Source organism: Erythranthe guttata, chromosome 14 (genome assembly GCF_056151865.1).
Source record: "Erythranthe guttata isolate IM_541 chromosome 14, IM_541, whole genome shotgun sequence".
Classification (NCBI taxonomy): Eukaryota; Viridiplantae; Streptophyta; class Magnoliopsida; order Lamiales; family Phrymaceae; genus Erythranthe; species Erythranthe guttata.
In genome coordinates this window covers 6728215-6749724 of record NC_142546.1, presented here as the reverse complement: position 1 = coordinate 6749724, position 21510 = coordinate 6728215, and the positions used below count along the sequence as shown (strand labels likewise).

General features: G+C 33.9%; 3 protein-coding genes across 4 annotated transcripts; 2 read left to right on the top strand and 1 right to left on the bottom strand.

The window, feature by feature from the left end:
- Positions 1-6007: 6007 nt before the first annotated feature.
- On the top strand, positions 6008-9629 carry LOC105962537 (Pentatricopeptide repeat (PPR) superfamily protein). Of its 2 annotated transcripts, none has more exons than XM_012986851.2 (3): positions 6008-8484; positions 8561-8818; positions 9367-9629. In XM_012986851.2, exon 1 carries the CDS (start codon positions 6151-6153, stop codon positions 8371-8373), a length of 2223 nt encoding a protein of 740 aa, XP_012842305.2. In that variant the 5' UTR covers positions 6008-6150; the 3' UTR covers positions 8374-8484; positions 8561-8818; positions 9367-9629. The 2 variants fall into 2 exon arrangements, with proteins under 2 accessions (XP_012842305.2, XP_088670050.1); XM_088813924.1 differs by having other exon boundaries at positions 6079-8384.
- A 3249-nt stretch (positions 9630-12878) lies between these two features.
- On the top strand, positions 12879-14876 carry LOC105962572 (uncharacterized). The gene is made up of 3 exons (XM_088813303.1): positions 12879-13010; positions 13201-13931; positions 14571-14876. The coding sequence occupies exon 2, from the start codon at positions 13226-13228 to the stop codon at positions 13925-13927; it is 702 nt and encodes a 233-aa protein (XP_088669429.1). The 5' UTR covers positions 12879-13010; positions 13201-13225; the 3' UTR covers positions 13928-13931; positions 14571-14876.
- Positions 14877-14993: 117 nt separating this feature from the next.
- LOC105962538 (PHD finger protein ALFIN-LIKE 6) lies at positions 14994-17989 on the bottom strand. The gene is made up of 5 exons (XM_012986852.2): positions 17567-17989; positions 17405-17437; positions 16145-16373; positions 15672-15798; positions 14994-15563 (listed from the first exon to the last, which is right to left on the bottom strand). Exons 1-5 carry the CDS (start codon positions 17661-17663, stop codon positions 15270-15272), a joined length of 780 nt encoding a protein of 259 aa, XP_012842306.2. The 5' UTR covers positions 17664-17989; the 3' UTR covers positions 14994-15269.
- Positions 17990-21510: the final 3521 nt, after the last annotated feature.

Below are 21510 nucleotides of genomic sequence, written 5' to 3'. Positions count from 1 at the left end.
ATTCAATGTAATCTTCTAGATTTCGTGGAATGTTCTCTAGTTTGTACTCGTTTTTTGCAAAATTGCAGTTTCTGATGCACCACTATCTGATTTTTTCAAGCCAAGAGACACATCTTATGATTATCTTGTTTCAAAATGTGAAGCTCGAATAGGGTAAAACATGTACACACTGGAGAATTATCCAAATAATCTAGAAATAACGAGCTAAAGTTCGACTAACTAAGCTTAGGGTATGAATGTAAAATAGTCGAAGCAGATCGCCGTGGAAACTTTAAATTAACTTGGAGAACTAAAGTATGGCTTTGGTATAAATTATCGATTAGGTTGAGTCATTTAATTGGTAAGATGTAAATGAATGGAATTCGAGTCGATGCAAATATGATTGTTCAAGTTTTGATTCATAACTAGGTCGAACTCGAACGAATTTTAATCGAACCTAGCATGAATTATATTCGACAAAAAAATAGGGCTCAAACAAACATTGGAAGACCGACTTCAGATTAAGTATCAAGTAGCTAATTTGATTTGATTAATGGACTGAACTCAGACAAACTTTTATAGATCAATTTCAAATTGAGTATTGAGTAGTGTGATTCGAATTTCAACAATGCATTTTCTCGTGTTTTAATCTTTAAACTTTGCTTTTTAGAATTGGTAAGTTGCAAATTGAGTCAATTATAAATTGCACATAGATTTATTAAAACCCTAATTGTGTTAATTAATTATATATGTACCCTTAACATGTGTATGTAAGTAATTGATAAATAATTCAAATAAATGAGTCCCTAATAAATAATAATACCTAGGTAGATAGGTCATAAATTACAAGAACCCTATAGCTAAAAAATCATTATTGTAGTGCCTTTTTAAATGAGACCTTGTACAGTTATAGATACAACATACTTAGTGGAACTATCTATAGAAGTCCTTTAATTGGATGAAAGCTTATGTTAGGATATTAAATTTGGGCATTCTCTTCATTTATGCAATATATAATGGATATTATAATCAAAGAGTTCTTATAATTTATTAACTTATAATGTAGATGTTAAAACAATTAAAATAAAACATTTTAGGACAAATTACGGCCACTCCTGAGTTATGGTCAAATTACAAAAATCCCCATCATGTTTGGATAATTACAGCCACCCCATCAATTACGTATTATCTTACGAAAGTACCTCTCCAGAGGTAAATTTAGGGATATTAAATCGGTAAAATCGAATTGAAATTTCGGTACACCAACATTTCATACCGTTTACCGAACTGAATGTCCGAGTTGGTTCGGTAAAATAACCGAATCACATAAATTTTAAGTAAAAATATTTAAAGGGAGGGGGTGGCCGTAATTACCCAAACAAGATTGGATTTTCGTAATTTGATCATACCTCGGGGGTGACAGTAATTTACCCAACAATTTAATATCAAATCAGATTTTCTTAGGTCAACCTCGATTTTTTTTTTCGATTGAGCCCAATTTTACACCTGGTCCAATTTGATCTGCACCCAATTTAACTCGAGTTTTCTTTTAGCAATTCACTCATGCTCATTTTTCTTGATGTGAAACTGGATCGAACTAACAACTGGCTGTCCGGAACGGTTCTAACAACATCGAGAAAAAAAAGGCTAAAAGTTGCCAATTACTACCAACCAACATATAAATCATCAAGTTGTGAAGAGTAAAGACAAATCATTCAAGAACGTGAGTGAATATTCGAATTAAGCATAGTAAAAATTTCAACTACGTATGTACCTTTTTGCTTCTAGACACTACAAAAACAACATTATGACTTTTCTAGTTATTTCAACTTTATTTAACTTGGGATAGGTATGTAAAGATTTGTTCTAGTGATCTAAAAGAGAATATGCTATATTTAAATTTTACTTTTCATTAATAAATAAGGATTTCATTAATAAATAAGGATGTTAATAAATGTGGATCCGCTAAGTGTCATTTTAGTTTGAATAATACTGTTCCGACTTCGAACATGATTTAGTAAAAAATAGAATTAACAATCGCTTTCACAATCAAACATCACATATGAGTTTCGTCCCACCTAATTTCATGTTATTTATGTTAATAAATCGAACCATGTATGTGAAGTGCACACGATAAATAGTTACGATATAGGCAAACTCGATGATTTTATAAGATTGACATAAAAAAGTCCAATATTCTGAAAACCGATCGAATATTGATCCGGGTTTCAAAACATTGAGAAAAACTAAGTCGAATCCTACAAAACTGAAAAAAAAAATATAGTTTAATTATTTTTCCCTTTCCTTTCCCACAAAATTTTATATTCAATGTTGGTAAACATTGGTGAGGATTGTTAGATATTTGATAAAAATATTGAAATCCATGGAGATCAAATGGGATCGATCATGTGCTAAATGGTAATGCAATTAATATTATAATTAGGCCACGTGATAATGATAAGGACTCCTTATCTAGATCCAATCGATTTCTTAAAACCTCTCTCATTACTGCACGATTAAGAATAATAATCTCTAACTCTCATGATCACATGTGAATCAAGTCCAAAAATAAGCTTTTTATATATATATATATATATATATATATATATATATATATATATATATATATATATATATATATATATATATATATGAGAAAATGAAAATAATTATTATTACTATTAAAATTTGATAATACTAAGGATAGATCACCTGATGTAGTTGATGTAGAATGAGCTGAAAGAGCAAAGTGAAACACAGGGTCACAAGATTGATGATCCTGAGATACGTGTTGATCAGAGAACACGTAAACTAAGTCAGGAGTTGATCCGGCGGCAACCCAACGCTCAAGTCATGCGTGTGGATAGCAGAAGTCGTAGAGAGAAGAATGCTAGGAGTCGTCTCGATAGAATAATAGAAAATACCTTAACAAATGAGTTACAATCTTTATCTATACCTCGTTCATTGGATTGAGGCTAATTAGTTGAGATTGTCAGATTCAAACCTCAGTAGAAGGTGATCGGGCATTCGTTATAGTGATCTTTAAAATTGAACTCATGGCTCAATAAATAAACAAATTATAGGTTAATCAAGTTGGCCCAATTAGGTATTTCAGGATTAATTATTAACATAGAACATGGTATATATCACATGAATGACTTTGAATAGATTAATGTTGACTGCTTCCAAAACGACATGTCTTGTCGTTGCAACATATCCACATCAAAATTAAACCAAATTAACAAATATATATATATATATATATATATATATATATATATATATATATATATATATATATATATATATATATATTTGTTCTTAAGTAAATAATTTTTTTAGTCGATATCTTAGGGGCTTTAATTTCAACCCATTGGTTAACTCGTTTCTCCACAAATCTAGCGGTGTGAATAAACTGAGCCAACTCAATAAATACTAGAGTTCAAGGTCCATAAAATCGAGCTTGAGAGTTGAAGCTCTTTATTGAGGAGCTTGAGTTCAACTTTAATCGTTCGATAACTCAAACGCTGTCTCATGATCTTTTTCCTATACTTGTTTGTTATAAATATTTAAGAACAATACTTTAAAGTTTAATACTAATTTTACCTAGATATTTACAAATATGATTGTAATAAGTAAAATGTTATTATGATAATAAAACTTAATAATACTATTTTTATTTTTATTTTAAATATATATATTTATTAAAGTTTAGGTTTTGGCGAGCTCCAGTCGAGTTAGAGCTCAGAAAAGTTTACTTAAGCGAGTAGGTCCACCCCCGGGCCAATATATCCTATCGTACCCCGGTATTTAAGCTCACTGTTTAAAGTTTTTTCTAATTTCGAGTTTCGACACATCGAAACGGAACACACAAAATAAGGAATTTAATTTCAAGTTTTAGATTTTTCGGAGAAAAAAAAAATTCAAAATTGACCTTTTCGATCTAAATGAAAAAGATTTATTTAGTGTTGCACTTTTTTTTTTTTTTTTTTTATGTGTGTGTATTTTTTTTGTCCATTTAGGTTTGTAATATTTTATACCGACCAATAATTCGGAATATAATTGACATCAGATTTTTAATTCCAATTTTTATTTTCCTAATTTTAATCAAAACCATCATTTTTATTTTTTACAATGCGATGAATTTATAAATTAGCATATTTCAAATTTTGCACCAAATGTCATTTTCAAAGTATTCATTCATTACAAATAATTCTTTTAATTATTATTATTTTGCAAATACTTTGATACTTAATAATTTTAATTATGAACATTAAATTAATAGAAGAAGTAATTTAAAATTTAAATAGATAAAATAACATTTTGTCTCGGCCAATAATTTCTTTTGAAAAGGGCCCATGAAAATTAAATGCATTTCGACAGTCCCGACAAATGGGCCTCTGTGGTTGGATAAAACATTTAAAAGGGAGGCCTTATCTTAAACTTAAATTTTAGGGTAAATTACACCTACACCCCTGACGTATGCTAAAATAACTTTAAGGTCCCTGTGGTATTAGTAATTATAGCCACACCCCTGAAGCAATTACCGGAGACAAGATTTCATGTCATGGGGATCGATATGCACTGTATTTCTTTTTCCGCGGGGCCGTTAATGCTACCATAGACGAAAATTTATAAATCTTATATAAAATAATAAGGATTTAAGAAATGTTGGGAGAGACATGTCACCCCCTAATTCTATGTTGTCTCTAACACTTCCAAAAAATAATAGTCCGTTAGAACCCTAACGAAATAACTTATCCAATGTATTATTACGTTAGAGTTTCTAACAATGTTTTAGGGGGTCATTGTAATTACCGATACCACATGAACCTTAAAATTATTTTAGCAAACTCAGGGATATAGGTGTAATTTACCCTAAATTCTATTTGTAATACTATCAACATAAATTATTTAAAGTAAATTATACTAACTAAATAATTATTTTAATTGAGAAAATTTAACAAATATATATATATATATATATATATATATATATATATATATATATATATATATATATATATATATATATATATATATATATATTATGTTAAAAAAATATTTATTAAGTAAAAGTAAAAAATACAAATGATTTTAAATGGAATAATAAACAATATATAGACTAGGACAAAGAAGGTTGAAAATTAAGTTCAAGAATGTCGATTTCATGAGAGTGACACTTTTTCTTTGGGATAGATTGTTTGTAGAATGGCTAATAATATTTGTCTTGATTGAGATAGATCACCAATACTTCTTTAGGATAATTGACTCCCCATTTATTATTATTATTATTAGTATTATTATTATTATTATTATTATTATTATTATTATTATTATTATTATTATTATTATTATTATTATTATTATTATTATTATTATTATTATTATTATTATTATTATTATTATTATTATTATTATTATTATTATTATTATTATTATTATTATTATTATTATTATTATTATTAATTATTATTATTATTATTATTATTATTATTATTATTATTAAAAATGAACGTTATTACATAAAACATGAGAAAAAGAAAAGAATTTCTCATGTTTTATGTAAGCGGATTTGCAGATATGAACATCGTTAGAGAAAAACAGATGGAAAATAAGAGATATAAAAAACGAGAAGAATAATTTTAAAAATTACGAATATGCTATTATGATTTTTTAGGTTGATACAACGTTAATTACTTTTATATATAATATTTGTAAAAGTATTATAATTATTTTACCCAAATTGTAGCCCATCGGTTAAATAAATCCCTTAGAACTAAGTTAAGTGTTTGAGTTTGACTCCTAAGCTGAAAAATTATCTCAATGTGATTTTTGATGTTAGTTGTCAGACATGACCTTAACACCGTTTAAGACAACTTTTCAAGTACATAGGCAAATCGATGCAATCGAGAATAGAAGAGAGTAAAGTGATATCGAGCCAAAGTAAAGGAAAAAAGTGGAATTTACCCATTTATAATTTGAAAGTAAAAAGTATATATAGTCTAATAGAACAACTTTATATTCTAATATAAAAAATTACATAATTATTTGCAAAAGAAAAAAAAAATTGAATTATTTTCAAATATTAAAATTAGATTAGAATATCGAAATCTGACGTCACTATTAGACAGATAAAAATGTCTTCTTGATGAAGCCAAACAGATTCTCATGTCGACCAGCATCAACAGATTCCATGCCCACCTCCCCAGCTTCTGCGTTACGCGCCTTGTCTCCTTCTGCACGCACTTCCACGCGCCGCTGCCCCATACCCGCGCCATTTCCCACTCGGCCCACCAGCGAGACGTCGCCGTTTTCACCGAAACGCTCAGGGATTGCTCCAGGCGCGGCGCAAATCATGAGATACTCGCACTCTTCCAAGAAATGCAGACCTCTGGTTTAAAGCCCGACCCTTGTGCGTACCCGATATTGATTAAAGCCGCCGCGAAGAACGGCGTTTTGTTCCACTCGGAGCTGATCAAGACGGGACACGATCGGGGAAAGTATATACGCAACGCGTTGACATATGCGTATGGGAAGTATGGCCCCATTGAGGCCGCGCGCCAGCTGTTCGATGAAATGACTGACAGAAGTTCGGCCGATTGGAATGCCGTTATTTCAGGGTATTGGAATTGGGGGGGTGAAGGTGAGGCTAAGAGGCTGTTTGATTTGATGCCGGATAAGAATATCATCACTTGGACTACAATGGTTACTGGGTACTCGAAGCTTAAGGATTTGGAGAGTGCTCGGAGCTACTTCGATCGAACGCCGCATAAAAGCGTCGTTTCGTGGAATGCAATGCTCTCGGGCTATGCTCAAAATGGATTCTTGAACGAGGCTTTAAGTTTGTTTAATGAGATGATGAGTACTGAGGTTGTCCCGAACGAGACAACTTGGGTGGCTGTTATTTCTTCATGTTCGTCCCGGAATGATCCTAGGCTTGCAGAGTCGCTGGTGAAGATGCTCGAAGAAACGAGAATTCGCTCGAATCCATTCGTCAAAACTGCACTTCTTGATTTGTATGCTAAGTGTGGGCGCCTAGAGATGGCTCGAGAGATATTTGACGAGCTAGGTGTGTACAGAAATGCAGTGACTTGGAATTCTATGATCTCAGCTTACACAAGAAATGGGGACTTAATTGCAGCAAGAAAGCTCTTCGATCGAATGCCACAAAAGAACGTTGTGTCGTGGAATTCAATGATCGTTGGCTATGCACAAAACGGACAATCGGAACTAGCTATTAATCTCTTCAAAGAAATGATAAACGAACAATTAATAACTCCCGATGAAGTCACCATGGCTAGTGTTATATCGGCTTGTGGTCATCTAGGTGCCCTCGAATTGGGCCAGTGGGCTTTGGACTTCACTACTTCAAATCGTATAAAGTTGAGTGCATCCGTGTACAATTCTCTGATTTTCATGTACTCTAGGTGCGGGTGCATGAACGAAGCAAATAAGATATTTTCTAAAATGGAGACGAGAGATGTGGTGGCCCACAACGCGTTGATCACAGGCTTTGCTGCTCATGGAAACGCCGTTGAAGCCCTCAAATTTTTTGAAAGAATGAAAGACGAAAACGTCCAACCAGATCGAATTACTTACATCGGCGTTCTAACGGCGTGCAGTCATTCGGGGATGTTGGATGAGGGCAAAAAGGTCTTTTTGTCGATAGAAGCCCCGGATATAGATCACTACGCATGCATGGTTGATTTGCTTGGTAGGGTAGGTAAACTAGACGAAGCCAAAAGAATAATTGAAGAAATGCCCGTTTATCCACATGCAGCAATATATGGATCTTTGTTGAGTGCTAGTCGAATTCACAAAAGAATCGAAATTGGGGAGTTTGCTGCAAAGAAGCTTTTCGAGCTTGAGCCAGAAAATTCGGGGAATTACGTTTTGCTCTCTAACATATACGCATCTGCAGGGAAGTGGAGAGAAGTCGATAGAATCAGAGGATTGATGAAAACGAGAGGGCTGACGAAGACAAGTGGATGGAGCTCGGTGGAGCACGATAGAAAGGTGCACAGGTTTACGGTGGGCGAGCGCTCACACGATTTATCAGACGCAATTTACGAGAAGTTGGCGGAAATGAAGAGGAAGATGAAGGGTGCTGGATATATAGCTGATAACAGCAGTGTGTTGCGAGATGTTGAGGAGGAAGACAAGGAAGAAATGGTCGGAACTCATAGCGAGAAACTGGCTGTTGCTTTCGGTCTTCTTGTTAGTGAACCGGGAACTGTTATAAGGGTGATGAAGAACTTACGGATTTGTCGGGATTGTCATACTGCTATTAAGATGATTTCGAAGCTCGAGGGGAGAGAGATTATTGTGAGGGATAACAACAGATTTCATCGGTTTACGGATAATGTTTGCTCGTGCAATGACTATTGGTAGCATGTGTGCATGTGAGCATATATATATATATAATATATACACACACACACACTGAGATGACTTCTCGACAGAGGGTCATGAAGAAGAAAAAGAAGAAGCTGGCGAAATTCGGTGAGAGTCTTAATCTGTGTATGTAGCCTAGAGTAAGTCTTGTGTTCATTTTATTTTTTAATTTATGTTTTTGCAGGTTTCGTTGTTGGCAAATTTGCTGGTGTCGTATCAATCAACAAATTTTCAGCAAGAACTTCCTGACAACGAAGCACGATTGCAGATGTTGCAATTATTTTGCCTTGCTAGACAAGAAGATGTATAAATTATATATAAATCCCGAAAATCGTTTGGCTACGTTTCTTCTGTTTTCAGGGAGATGCTGCAGTTCTAGAGAAGTACCGTATAGCAGTGCCTAAAGCTTATGAAAGCCAAGGGATCGTTTTTCGATAACAAGGTGAATTTGAATAGATGTACTATTTTGCTTTCTTTTTTTTTTTTTTTTTTTTTTCGTGCAGACACTAGAATCTTCTTTCACGTTTTAAAAACGATGCAATGCATTATTATCACCTTTTTTAACTTGCATGGTCTTGTAATAAACTTTCTTGAAGAAATATATATGTTATAATGTTTTAAAGTCAAAGGTAAAACCATAAACCTCGTATTCGTATATGCCTCGACGCATCGAATTCAGTAGTGATAAGACAGCTTGGATTGTCCTATTTATTCACAAGCTTAAACAGCCTCTTAGCAGATGCTTTTTTTTCGTACTGAGATTGCATTGTTCGGTTAAGGCCGTGTTCGATGGCTAAAGTCAACATAGGGTCAAGGGGCTATAGCCCCTACTACATCTCTATATTCTTCTAGTATTTGATGCAGACATTTATTCACTTTCGAGCACTGTATCGATTTAGATCGTGGTTTATTAATGAAAATAAATATTCATTAACCTGAAGTATTATGGTTTATGGTTCTTGCTCATATTTTCGCCTTCGATAACTGCAGAATTGGTCTACAGAAGCAACTCTGACGAACGAAATATCCCCTGAGTGGTTAACGACTCCGACTGAGATGTATGAATTTCATCGTTTGAGCATCGGAGCCAGTGAATTTCATCGCATTTTCAACGTAAATTCAGCTTAGTGTAAAGCTAAAGGATGTTCCGTTTGTTGTTCTTCGTTCGTTTGTGTTTATATTTTTGCTAGACTATATAATTCACCCCTGGAGCAATACTAGATAAAGTTTGTAAATGGTAATGTTTAATTATTTATTATTAGGGCTTATTTTCCATACCCTAGCTACCAAATAAACTAGGGATAAATCCAAGCCAAAATTATTATTTGACATATCCCCTGAAGAGGTGAAAGTACTATACTATTCTTACATGCAAGTTTCGGTCAAACTGCATTCAGCATTTCTGGTCCTGCATTTAGCATTTTGGTTGGAGACAGTTTATTTAATTTCTCATAATAGAAAGGCCTAAATTAATTAGATGGAATGTAAGACTAAAATTCAATGAAGAGAAAAATAAGACTAAAATTCAATGAAGAGAAAAATAAGACTAAAATTCAATCAAGAGCAAAACATAAACGAAATTGAAAAGTGAAAACGAAAAATAACGGTAGCACGCACGCATAACAACAGATGGCCGATCGTTGAGTTCGTTAATCCTAGCCGCCTTCTACCAAACAAGAAAGGTTGATAATGACAGAAACCAAGACGCATACGGCGTAAATAAGCGGATAGTCGATTAAAAACTTCTTCAATTTCCAACCGTTGAGCGCGTTCAGCAAGTGGAACGTGCTGCTGGCTATGTGCAGCACAGAGAAGCCAACCGTCATAGCATAACCAAACCACGTCATCATCGGGTTATTGTCAGCTCGATAACGACACAAAACCAAACACACCGAGATAATTGATGTGAACGGCGCCACCCACAACAAACTTGTTCGATGCTTCGGCCCACCTATTCCTGTTACCAGTAAGATCTCCACACTCATTGGCACACATGCCACAATCACCTGATTCATATACAGTTAAAACCTCTATAAATTAATACAGTCGGGACCAAGAAAATTCTATTAATTTAGCGAATTATTAAATTATCGAGTTAATAATTTAATACGTTTTCACTAAGTTGGGACTGAGATAAACTATTATTTAATCTTATCGAGTATTAATTTATTAAGGTTCTACTATATATATATATATATATATATATATATATATATATATATATATATATATATATATATATATATATATATATATATATATATATATATATATATATATATATATATATCACACCATAAATAATAAATAATTTTTTTTTCACAAAACTATTGAATATAAATATATATTGATGGAAATTTTTTTTTTTTATAAGTAATTACCTGCAGCAAACTAAGTAAGAAGATGGCTCGTCCTCCAATTACTTGTGCTTCAGCAACGGCAATCGTCTGTGGACGCTCTCAACCAGCTTCTTCTTCATCTCCCTCTCCCGCCATCTCTTCGATCTTTTCTCCTCCTTTTTTTCGATCTTCGATCTTTTCAACTTTTTTTCGAGTACGTATTTAATTTGATTGATGATAGTAATTCAGTATATATATATATATATATATAGACCAATTTTGATTATCTATTTTTAGATATTATTTTGTATCTTAGGCAGCATAACTTGAGTAGTAGATTCTGCTTTCGATTTTTCGTTTCCTTTTTGGCATCATAGATTCTATTTCCAACAACCACAATAATTCTACGTGAATTATATTTGGTACGTAGTTTCTTAATTTTACGCATACATGCATGGCATGGCAATTATTTTTTTTGAAAAAACCCCCCAAATCTTTTTTTGTTATACGGAAAGGTACAACACATATTTCACTATTTGATATAAACGCATACTCGCCTTTCCCTTCTTTTATAATTCCAAAATTGTTCTTTCCACTACACTCAGCCCCGTTTTTCCTTTTTCTTTTTTTTTTTTCAAAAAAAAATAATTTTTTGGGCCATCGAATACTTCTATTGGGCCTCCTGAATCTGGCCCAATAACTACCCTAAATAAATTTGACCAACATTAATTATTTTTTGTGTCGGAGAGGAATCCAACGGTAGTTAAACCATCGAATTCCGACCACCGGAGAGAGAGTTATGACTCTGGGAAGCAACTTCGCCGATTGGAGATATATGCAGGCGAGATTTGAATCTAGGAGTTGAGAGAGGAAGAGAGAGACGGCTGTAAGTGACTAGGGTTTAAAACTGATTTTAAAGGGGCATTATAGGTACTTTAGGGTGACCAAGGGGAGTATGTCAAAATATATTCGAAATGATGGGGGTTTCCCCTAAAGTGTAATCCACTTGATATATAGTTAGTTCTATATAATTTGGAAATTAGGGGAGTCTGCAAAATAATCCCTTATTATTATATTAATTATCTTTTTAAAATTATTATTTACATCAAACGGAATAATTATCAATTACACGCGTGTAGGAGTGGAAATTGGATGAAATGTTCCGGAAATGATTTTTCTGGAAATTTTTTTTTTGTTTTTTTTGGAAATGGAAAATGGGTTCCAATTTTTGTTACAAAAAAAAAATTGGAATGCAAAAATTCATTCCGATTTCAGAATGCCTCATAATCGGCGGAATTTCGGAAACTACATTAGATTTATAATCTCTTGTTCTAAATTCGGATATAATGAAAATTTTCACCATCTTTTTCTGTTTGTTTTTAATTTTACGGGAAAATGCAAGAAAATTCAAAAGAGAGTTCGATAAAACGCAATAAATAAAAACATGTAGGAACAACAAACTGGAACATAGATTTTTTTTATATTTTAATTTACTTGACCATTTGATATTTATATTTTTCTTATGAAATATAACATAAGTTATATTATAAAATTACAAAATATATCATAAAATTATATTATATATTTCAAGAAACCATAGAAAATTCGGAACTAAAATCGGCTTTTCCGGTAATTTTATACACCACATTCTCGAACCTTGGTCAATAAGGTCTGTAACCCTATTCGAAAATGAGGAGAACTTTGGTCGAGGTGTGAGAATCTTACGACTCCCATCCTCAGCTAACCAAGGGTCTGGCCAAATGGGGGTTGTTTTTCCATCGCCGATTCTTTTCCGAATACCCAAAGCGCTTCCCTAGCCATCCAAATACTTCGCCATGTTGCCGAAGGTCGATTGCCAAGGTCAGCCGTAAACAAGCTCCCATTCGAAAAAATATCTTGCTTGAATAATTTTTGAGAGCAAAAGATTTGGCTGAGTGAAACTACGCCAAGCTTGCTTAATTTGTAAGTAATAAATTGAGATTATGTGAATCATTTGCTAGTTAAGTGATTATTTTAATAATTACTTGTACGTTGTTCTTTGGCTGCTTGTACATTAATTTATATTATTTGATTATTATATGCTTTAAGGGATTGTGCCTTGTGCATTAGAATACTTGTACTCTCGTCTAAAATAATTTCAAAAAAAAGGTGCCCGCCCTAAAATACAACTCTGCCCCCTCTCTCTCTCTCTCTCTCTCTCTCTCTCTCTCTCTCTCCAAGTACAGAGCCATTTTCTTATTCACCGGCGAATTCGTCATTTGCTTCCGGCAAGACTCTGCATTTGTGTATTTTCCGGTGAGTGTGTGTTCTCCTCTTCGCTGTCACAATTGAAACGGCAAACACGAAATTGGAAGATTAGGGTTTTTAATTTTTATGTGCCGCAAATTATCTGTTTTAAGCTTCGATTTTTGATTTTTGATTTTTGATTTTTTATTTTGTTCTGCAAATTGAGTTGTTGTCTGACTGTTCACCATTGTTGCCCCAGTGCAAGCAAGAAAAACAAAGGAAAAATGGAAAACCATCTGATTCCCCTGTTTCCAGCAGCCGAAGCTCTAGAATTCCAATTCAAAACTAACGGAGACGGTGAAACACAATTCATCTCCGTTAACGCAGTCGACGCCGTCTACGGATCTCCGACCCCAGAGCAAGTAGCCGCGGAGAATCGCAGAATTCTCGAGATTCAGCGAGCTCAAGAGCTGACCAACGGCGCTGCTTTGAACCCCGTGCAGTACGGCGACGCCGTCATCCGGCACCACAGGGTCGTTTCCGCCGCCGCCACATCAGCATCGTCCGAGCAGATGAGTGCGATGATCGCTCGGATGGGCATAATGGAGGCCCGATTAAACGCAAACAACGCTAGGGTCCACAACTCCCGACATACCTTCTCTTTGATGAATGAGGTTCCGTACACTGCGGTGGTGAAATATACACCGGGGCACCCGTGGGAGCATCCACCCTCCGTTCCGAACGTGAGTTTCGATCCGGCGTACTCCGTTAACTGCCCGCCGCCCGTTAATTTGGTGCCGGTGAACAGTAAGCAGCTCAAATCGATGGTGATACTTGAGGATGAAATCGATGGCCCTAGGGATAGGCTTAGGGCCATCTACTGGTTTTACAACGACCCGAAGCTGGTGCTGTTGGACGAAAATGCCACTCGAGATAACTGCTTTAGTGCCGTCGACGCTTTGGATACGTTTCTCAGTTATCTGTGAGGATGTAAGTATTTTTTTTTTCTTTCAAGTACGTTCGTGTTTATCGTTTTTTCGCACTTTTTTGGTGATGTATATGTTCAATTATATTGTTTGATCAATTATCTGTACTATGTTCGAGACTTCGAGTGGAATGTGTTTGCGGTAGAATACTTAAAATTATGGGTATAGTTGCGAATTGTGATAATTGTAAGCATCATTCGTACCATCTCTTTGGATTTGATTTCCGAGTAGTCTGTTTGCTAAAAGTTAAAAGTTTAAGCATATTTGACGCATTAATTGGTTAACTGCATTTGTGCTCTACCTTGCTTAATTCGAGTGTATATCCGATGGAGTCTTTCGTTTTGCTTCGTTTAGTTTTGAGGCCTTGATGTGTTTTTTAGCACACTCTACTGCACTGCACAAGCCACTATTTTGTCGCAAAATGTACACTAGAATTCTCTAGGGACCGGAAATATTAGACGACTCGAATATATAAACTTTCTCTATATAGAAACTAGATTTTAAATCCCTTTATGTGGTATTGTCTTTCTTTACGATTCTTGTCTGTGTACATATTAGTTACAGTTCTTGATTTTTCTCTTTTTTCCGGTAGATTTTGACAGCGGTTTAACTAAATATTTGCTGCATTTTTTTATTTTTGCAGTATCGTGGAACTTCACAAATGGACAGTCTTCGTGGGATTCTCCGAATGTTTGGCTGTTCTTAGCATATATATACTACTCTAATTTCGTGTAGTTGAACTGAAGTTGAACTGTCGACATCTCTAATTTCTATTATTCGTAGTTTCCGAATTTCCTATGTTGGACATGGAATCTTAAATTCATGTCAGTTTTTAATTTCTAATATTCGTAGTTTTGGGATTTTGTTTAGCTGTACATATATTCTAATGTTCAAAATATTATGCCATTTTTTGTTGTTTATTAATGATTTATCGCTTTATTTGAGTATACGATGGAAACGAGTATTTAAATTCGGCATATGAATTAAAAGAAAAATTGATGCTTCGATTTGACTTCAATTTTTTTGCTGAAAAAATTCAAAACATTTCATCTACTAAAACACATGATTATACAAAAATCAGAATAATAAATATTTATATTTCCATAATCCCAATCTAAGAAGAAAACCAGAATCTAGCAACCCTAAAGTACACAATTCAGCCAGCATCATATTCAAGATACCCCGTGAAACAACACACGTTCTATTCTTGAACTAACCACATGATTATACAAGATCTGTGCATATATTAACTTACCCTTGTTCAACTAACAACACTAATTAACACTTCTAAACCTTAATCGATCGGCCCGTAGAAAGTTCGAATAATCGGAAGATTAAAATCTTAAACCCTAGCCCTCTTGTTACTGCAACTAGGGCATTTGTAGTGCTTGATATGTTCAGCTTTGGCAGGTGTTATCTTCACGCACTTCCCATGGAACCATCTCTCGCATATATCACAACAAATCCAGAATTCGTCGGTTGCATAATTGTCGCCACAAGCTCCACATAACGCGCCTCCTTGTTCATCTTCTTCTTCTTCTTCGTCTTCCTCTTCTTCCTCTCCAATATCGTCTTCATTTTTGGGTGCAGAAACCTTAACACCAGATTTTGGCTGGGCATTCGGGTGTTGAGATGGCTAAGAGAAATAAAGAATAATTACATATAGACACGTTATATAAAAGAGCCCGAAATATTGGCAATGTGGGACGAAATTCAAATTGTAACAAACCCAAACGGCACTTACCATTCTTCCAGTAGATTTGTTGATCTTGCTGCTGTTAATTTGGGCTACTTCTTTGGCTTGCTTAGCATCTCCTTTCACAATCTCGAATATGGTTGGGAGCTCGTTTATCATTTGAAAAAGTCTCTTCCTGTACAAAAACCGACATTTTTTTTACGGTCAAACATAGTTACGTTTGGAGGCTCTGTAGAATCATCGAAGCTTAATATTCTCCAAATCAACACAAAGAATAAAGCATGTCATGTTTTTCAAATGTGCAATACAGTTATTTAAAATTTCAAGTAAAGTCGACTGGAACCTACAGTGCAATGTACACCAGGTTACGCTAAGCAATAAAAGAAATAGATGTAAATGCATCCCACGGTTTAGAAGATAGAAAAAGCAAGATAGCGAAAGGTACAGATTCTGAACGAAAGATTTGAACATCGAAATTAGACAAAATTCTCAAAGGTCAGTTTCCTACGGATAAAATTTACCTGTCACTTTTACCGAATCCAAATCGTGCACCAAAGTAGAATGAAACGGAAAGGAGCCACGAATCGCTGTGAGCTGCCACAAGAGATAACCAGTCCTTCACTTTCATCCCATCTCTCGCAAAGTTTATTCCGAGTGCTGGCTCGGGCAGTTCGGGAGGCACCTCCTCAACGGGCAGGTTGACTTCCCATGTCTCGTTCGGAAGCCCGTATAGACAGAGGTTCTCTTGATCTTAAACGCAACAACAAATTCAGAAAAAAAATATTCAGCACTATGCAGTTTCTAAATTCATTACCGTGTATAACAAAATCGCCATGAAATTACCAAATTAAAAAAGTTAATGAGGAAATTGGATTTGGTTTTCGGCGGAGCTAATATGTGCCAGTAAAAGGATAAATGTGTTGAATTATTCACAGAGTATGCTATCAGACAATACAATGACAAATAAAATATCAAAATTATATAAACATTTACAATTTAATTTTTTTCTTGAAATTAGGCAGCAAAATATAGAGACGGAAATGCAAAAACAGCAAATGGTGAAAACGGATACGGGAAATATAGAACAGGGGACCGTTGGGAAAATGTAAATTTGAAGATAGTTATATTAAAATTTGTAGAAATATAGTTTTAATAGTTTATAAACCAAAAACTTTCCTATAAGTTATTCAAATAAATTTTACAATCACCAACTAGTTCATAACAAATTTAAGGAAGAAAAAAAATGTTTGGGGATTTTCCACCGAAACATGTTTCCAACTTTATGAAAACCAACCGAAACGGAAGACATTTATTTTGGCTAGCGACTGTGAAACGTCCCTAAAACACGAAAACCTTAGGAAGTTGCCCTATCCATGCTATATAGCTTAGAATTAACAAACACGGAGAATCATAAAAATATTTAAATTAACAAAATGTGGCAGAGGAACACTAATCGTCACGCACATTCACATACTGCTAACCAATTGTCAGCACTCAGCATTATAAAAAGTCAACATAAACCGGCAAAGATAGAAAAAAACTAACTAAAATAAAACTGAAGAACTGTTAACATATACTTGTACTTATTTCGACCAACGCCCCCCCCCCCCCCCCCCCGACACACATATGCTGATCGGAAAATCACATAAATACATAAAAACTACCATAGTAAGTGCGAAGCATCGAGGAAAAAAAAACCCTGAATTTATCACTTCCTATTCAGTATTCATGTCAAAGTTTCAATTTTGAGCTGAAACGAAAGAAAGTCAAAAAAAACTCACCGGGCTCGCACTGCTGGTAAAATTTCTCGGAATCTACAAAGATCAAAACAAAATGAAATCAAAATAATGAAACTACACACACGCACACACATATACATACATATATAATTTGAAGACTTCATTTTTCTTATCGAAAATGGAGAATTAGACGGAATAAAATACCAGTAGTTAGGGCTTTGAGGAGACCATTTCTACGGCCTTCGAAATCCTTGAAGACTTCCTCCACAGTTCTCGGTACAGGATTCTGATTTCCCTCCATTTCGATTCTGTTGCAAACTCCAATTTTTGAAAAATCAAACGAAATTACCTCGGTAATTCAATTCTTCTGCGGCGAAAACAAACAGGAATTGGCCGATTAGGGTTTCATTCAGGAGCTAGGGTTTCTTCCCCAAAATTCCCCCAATTTCTTCTGAAAGATTGATTACATGCAATTAGAATTTAGGGTTTGCTTTGTGCTGTGTTTCTGTGAATATGTATGAGTGGGATTGGAAATCAGGAGAGAGAAATCTTAGAGAGAGAAAGGAAAGGCAGAGGGAGAAAACAGCGGTAATGAAGATGGGTGAATTACTGAATGAGGGTTTTAGTATTTAAATATTTTTTTCTTTTTTACACTTTATTATTTTATATTTATCTACTACATAAAATAATATTACATAAATTAATTAAATAAAACATTTCTTTTTTTGAGTAATAAATAAAACATTTTGGTGGACTGTACTATTTCGTTTTTTGTTTGACAACGTGTCAACATTTGAACGGCTGTGATTGAATTGGTGACGTCACGTATGATTCAATGTTTTTTAGATCATTCTTACGAGTTTATTGCAATTGTACCCTTGTATTATGTTGAATTATGAAAAACGCACTCCCATGTTATTTTATTAGCAAAACACCCCCCTATGATGTAGTTTTTTTTAGCAATTACTACCCCGGTTAGGGGGTTGTGTATAAAAAAATTGAATCGTAGGGGGTATTTTGCTAATAAAATAACATATGGTCGTTTTCTAGCAATTCGATGTAATATAGGGATACTAATTGCAATAAACCCTCATTCTTATATTTTGTGTGATGCACTGAATATTTTATTTTATTAAATATATATTTACATAGAAGTAAAATCAAATGTTGAATATAATATGATTCAATTTTAATTACAAACTTAAATAAACTAAAAGTTTAGGAGATGTATAGAATGAAACTGTACACGGTAGCGGTGAAAATCGAATTGGAATTAACATTTTAGGAAGAAAAAAAATCAATTTTTTTCAAAATAATGAATAAAACTAATTCAAGTTATGTTCCCAAAAAAATTGGAATCCGGGTAATTGGGATGAAGAAATTAGATTGAAATCGACGGAAATTAAGAGAGCGTTCCGGTAAGTTTATAAACTGTTTTTTTTTTTTTTAATCTTACAATAAAAAATACGTTGTTGGAGAGTAAATAAAAAATTTTTAATGAATAAAAATCTATATATATATATAAAAAGACAATCCTTGGCATAATATGTCGACACGTGGCACTCTTTAGGGTTTCAAACCCTAAGGCCTTTTTGGTAATTTCTTAATTTTCTAATGGCGCTTTTGTTATTTTAGTCGGTCAGTTTTATTAGCAAGGGCAGTTTTTTAAAATAAAATCTCCACCCGATATTACAACTCATTTCCTGTTCAAAAACTTCCACGATTTGAAAACTTCTCCCAGTTTATTAAAAAAAAAACTTCTCCCTCAATCATGTTTGCATCTCCTCTCTTCAACAAATGGCCGGTTTTCTTTTTTCCATGTTTTCACCAAATGCATAATTCGTGATTTTGTCGACGTCGGAGGATCGACTTGAAGTGGAAAGAAATCTGGGGAGTTGTCCGATTTGGCTGAAGGCGTGTACAAGGTCGCTTTTCCACTGCTCTTCAAGTTTAATTCAATGCGCTTAATTTTATTGTCCATCGGGTAAATAGTACCATGTTTCATCAATCTGTGTTTTGTGGGATGCTGTCGGATTCGGATTTCTGACAACTGTTGTCTTTCGAATTTCTTATCACATTATATTTTAGTTTTGCTTCGATTCTATTTGTTGTTTTCTTGCCATATTGATGAAGTTTATTTTTTTCCACGGGTTCACAAAGTTCTCTAAGCGTTTATTTCTCTAACATCTTCTCAACTGTTTTAGTAGGTTATTTTCAGGCTGTGAATGGATAGCATGGTATTGTAAATAATTATGTAGTCTAAAAAATGCCTGTTTTTTCTTTTCTGTAAGGATTCTGTCAATTATTGGTATTCAATTTGAATGTGTTTCATTTTTCCGTAATCAAGTCCTTTCTTATGGATGAGTCGGTACAAGTTAAATAGCAACGAGGGGAAAGTTTCTTAATTCAGGCTTTTAGATTTCCTAAAAATACGAGAAGAGAAATTCCTAAGATTAAACCGTTGCGATTATCTAGCTTTATACAATCTTCTGTTATAGAAGTCTTGGAGCATATCTACATAATTTTGCAGGTATATTCTACATCAGTTGATCACTTGCTATGCTTTTGTTTTTCTATTCAGATTTCATCTTTCCCGTGCCTCCTTTCTTTGTTCCACGTAAATATACTTTTGAATTTACCATTCAAACGATAACTCTGTGATTGCTATTTTGCTTGAACTAACTTAGGATATAGCAATTTTGTGAAGCAACGAATTTTTTCCAACCCCTGTATATTCAAGGTCGAAAAGGAAATCGCGTGGGGATGTGGTCTTTCTAATTTTTAGACTCCTAAAGGTATGTTGTTATGGTGGAATAATTATGGATTTAATGTCCAGCCATCAACTCCAATTTTCTCCACCGAGAAACCCCCACAGGGCCTCTTCATCGAGAGAATGGAGTATGCAAAGATTTGCTACTTTTAGAGAGTGCTAAGAATTCATTTTAATTTGTTTGAAATTTTGATACGGGCTAATATTCTGAATGTTTCTCTGTTTTTTTTTTTTTTTTGGTAATTCATGAATTCAATGGAGGAAATAGAAGTTCGAGATAGATACGATGGTGAGAATTTTGAATTTGTCGGTTTTAATCTTCTAATATCTCTTTTCTCGATTTTAATTTGTACCATTAAGAAGCCTTTTGTTGTTAGAATTTTTTTTGCGTCTATGTACATTGAACCTCATTTCAAGCTCCACCGCACAAACAAGGTCTTCTCTATAAATGGAAACCAAGATTCACTCAAGGGTTGTCGGCCTTGGATCAGAACCAGGTTCCACGATTGTTGATGTAGGAAGTTTCGCTAAAGGCAAACGAAGACGAGCCACTCAATGAGAAATCGGGTGCATATTTTCATGATTAATGTAGTTATTGAAGAAAGTGAATAATTTGGAACTGAGAAGTAGGCAATGGAGCAATATGGTCCACAACTATTGATAGAGATATGTTATTGGACCTACTGGCAGGGTCTTCACTTTGTGCTATTATTATTCCTAAGAATCTTTCTGCTAACTACTAACAATTTTAATTTTTAGGAGTGCACACATATATTTTAGACATATATAATTATAACAACATATTTTAGACATCTATGGATGATGGATGTTGTGGTCGAAATTGACTATTACTGGATGTACAAAGTGATTAAATATTTAAGTTTTTTTTTTTTTTTTTGAGAAACGATTAAATATTTAAATTAAGACAATGAATACGTCCGATTCTGATAAGTTTCATTTGCTTTTATCAAGTTTTGTTTTTCTCCATTCTATAGTTATTTGTTCATGATTAACTGTATGTTTTAGTATGTTAAAAATCATATGTTGTGTTCTGATTATGATGCTTCACAGGTTGCTGAAATATTTTACCAAGTTATTAAAATATTATACGCATATATATGTCCATATTTTTATTCGATCCTCAATTAGAAATATGTACTTTTCACTGAAGAAAAATATAAATATGTATTTACCGTGCATCGCACGGGTGTAGTACTAGTATCTTATAAAATCATTATCCAAATACATTAAAAATTAATCTATAAAACAAAACGGAGCGAACAGGAAATTAATTCGCCCCTAATTTGGTAAGATGAGTACAATAATAATACTAGTTGACGGTCTATGAAGCAAAATTTCATTAAAAAAAATCATTTTT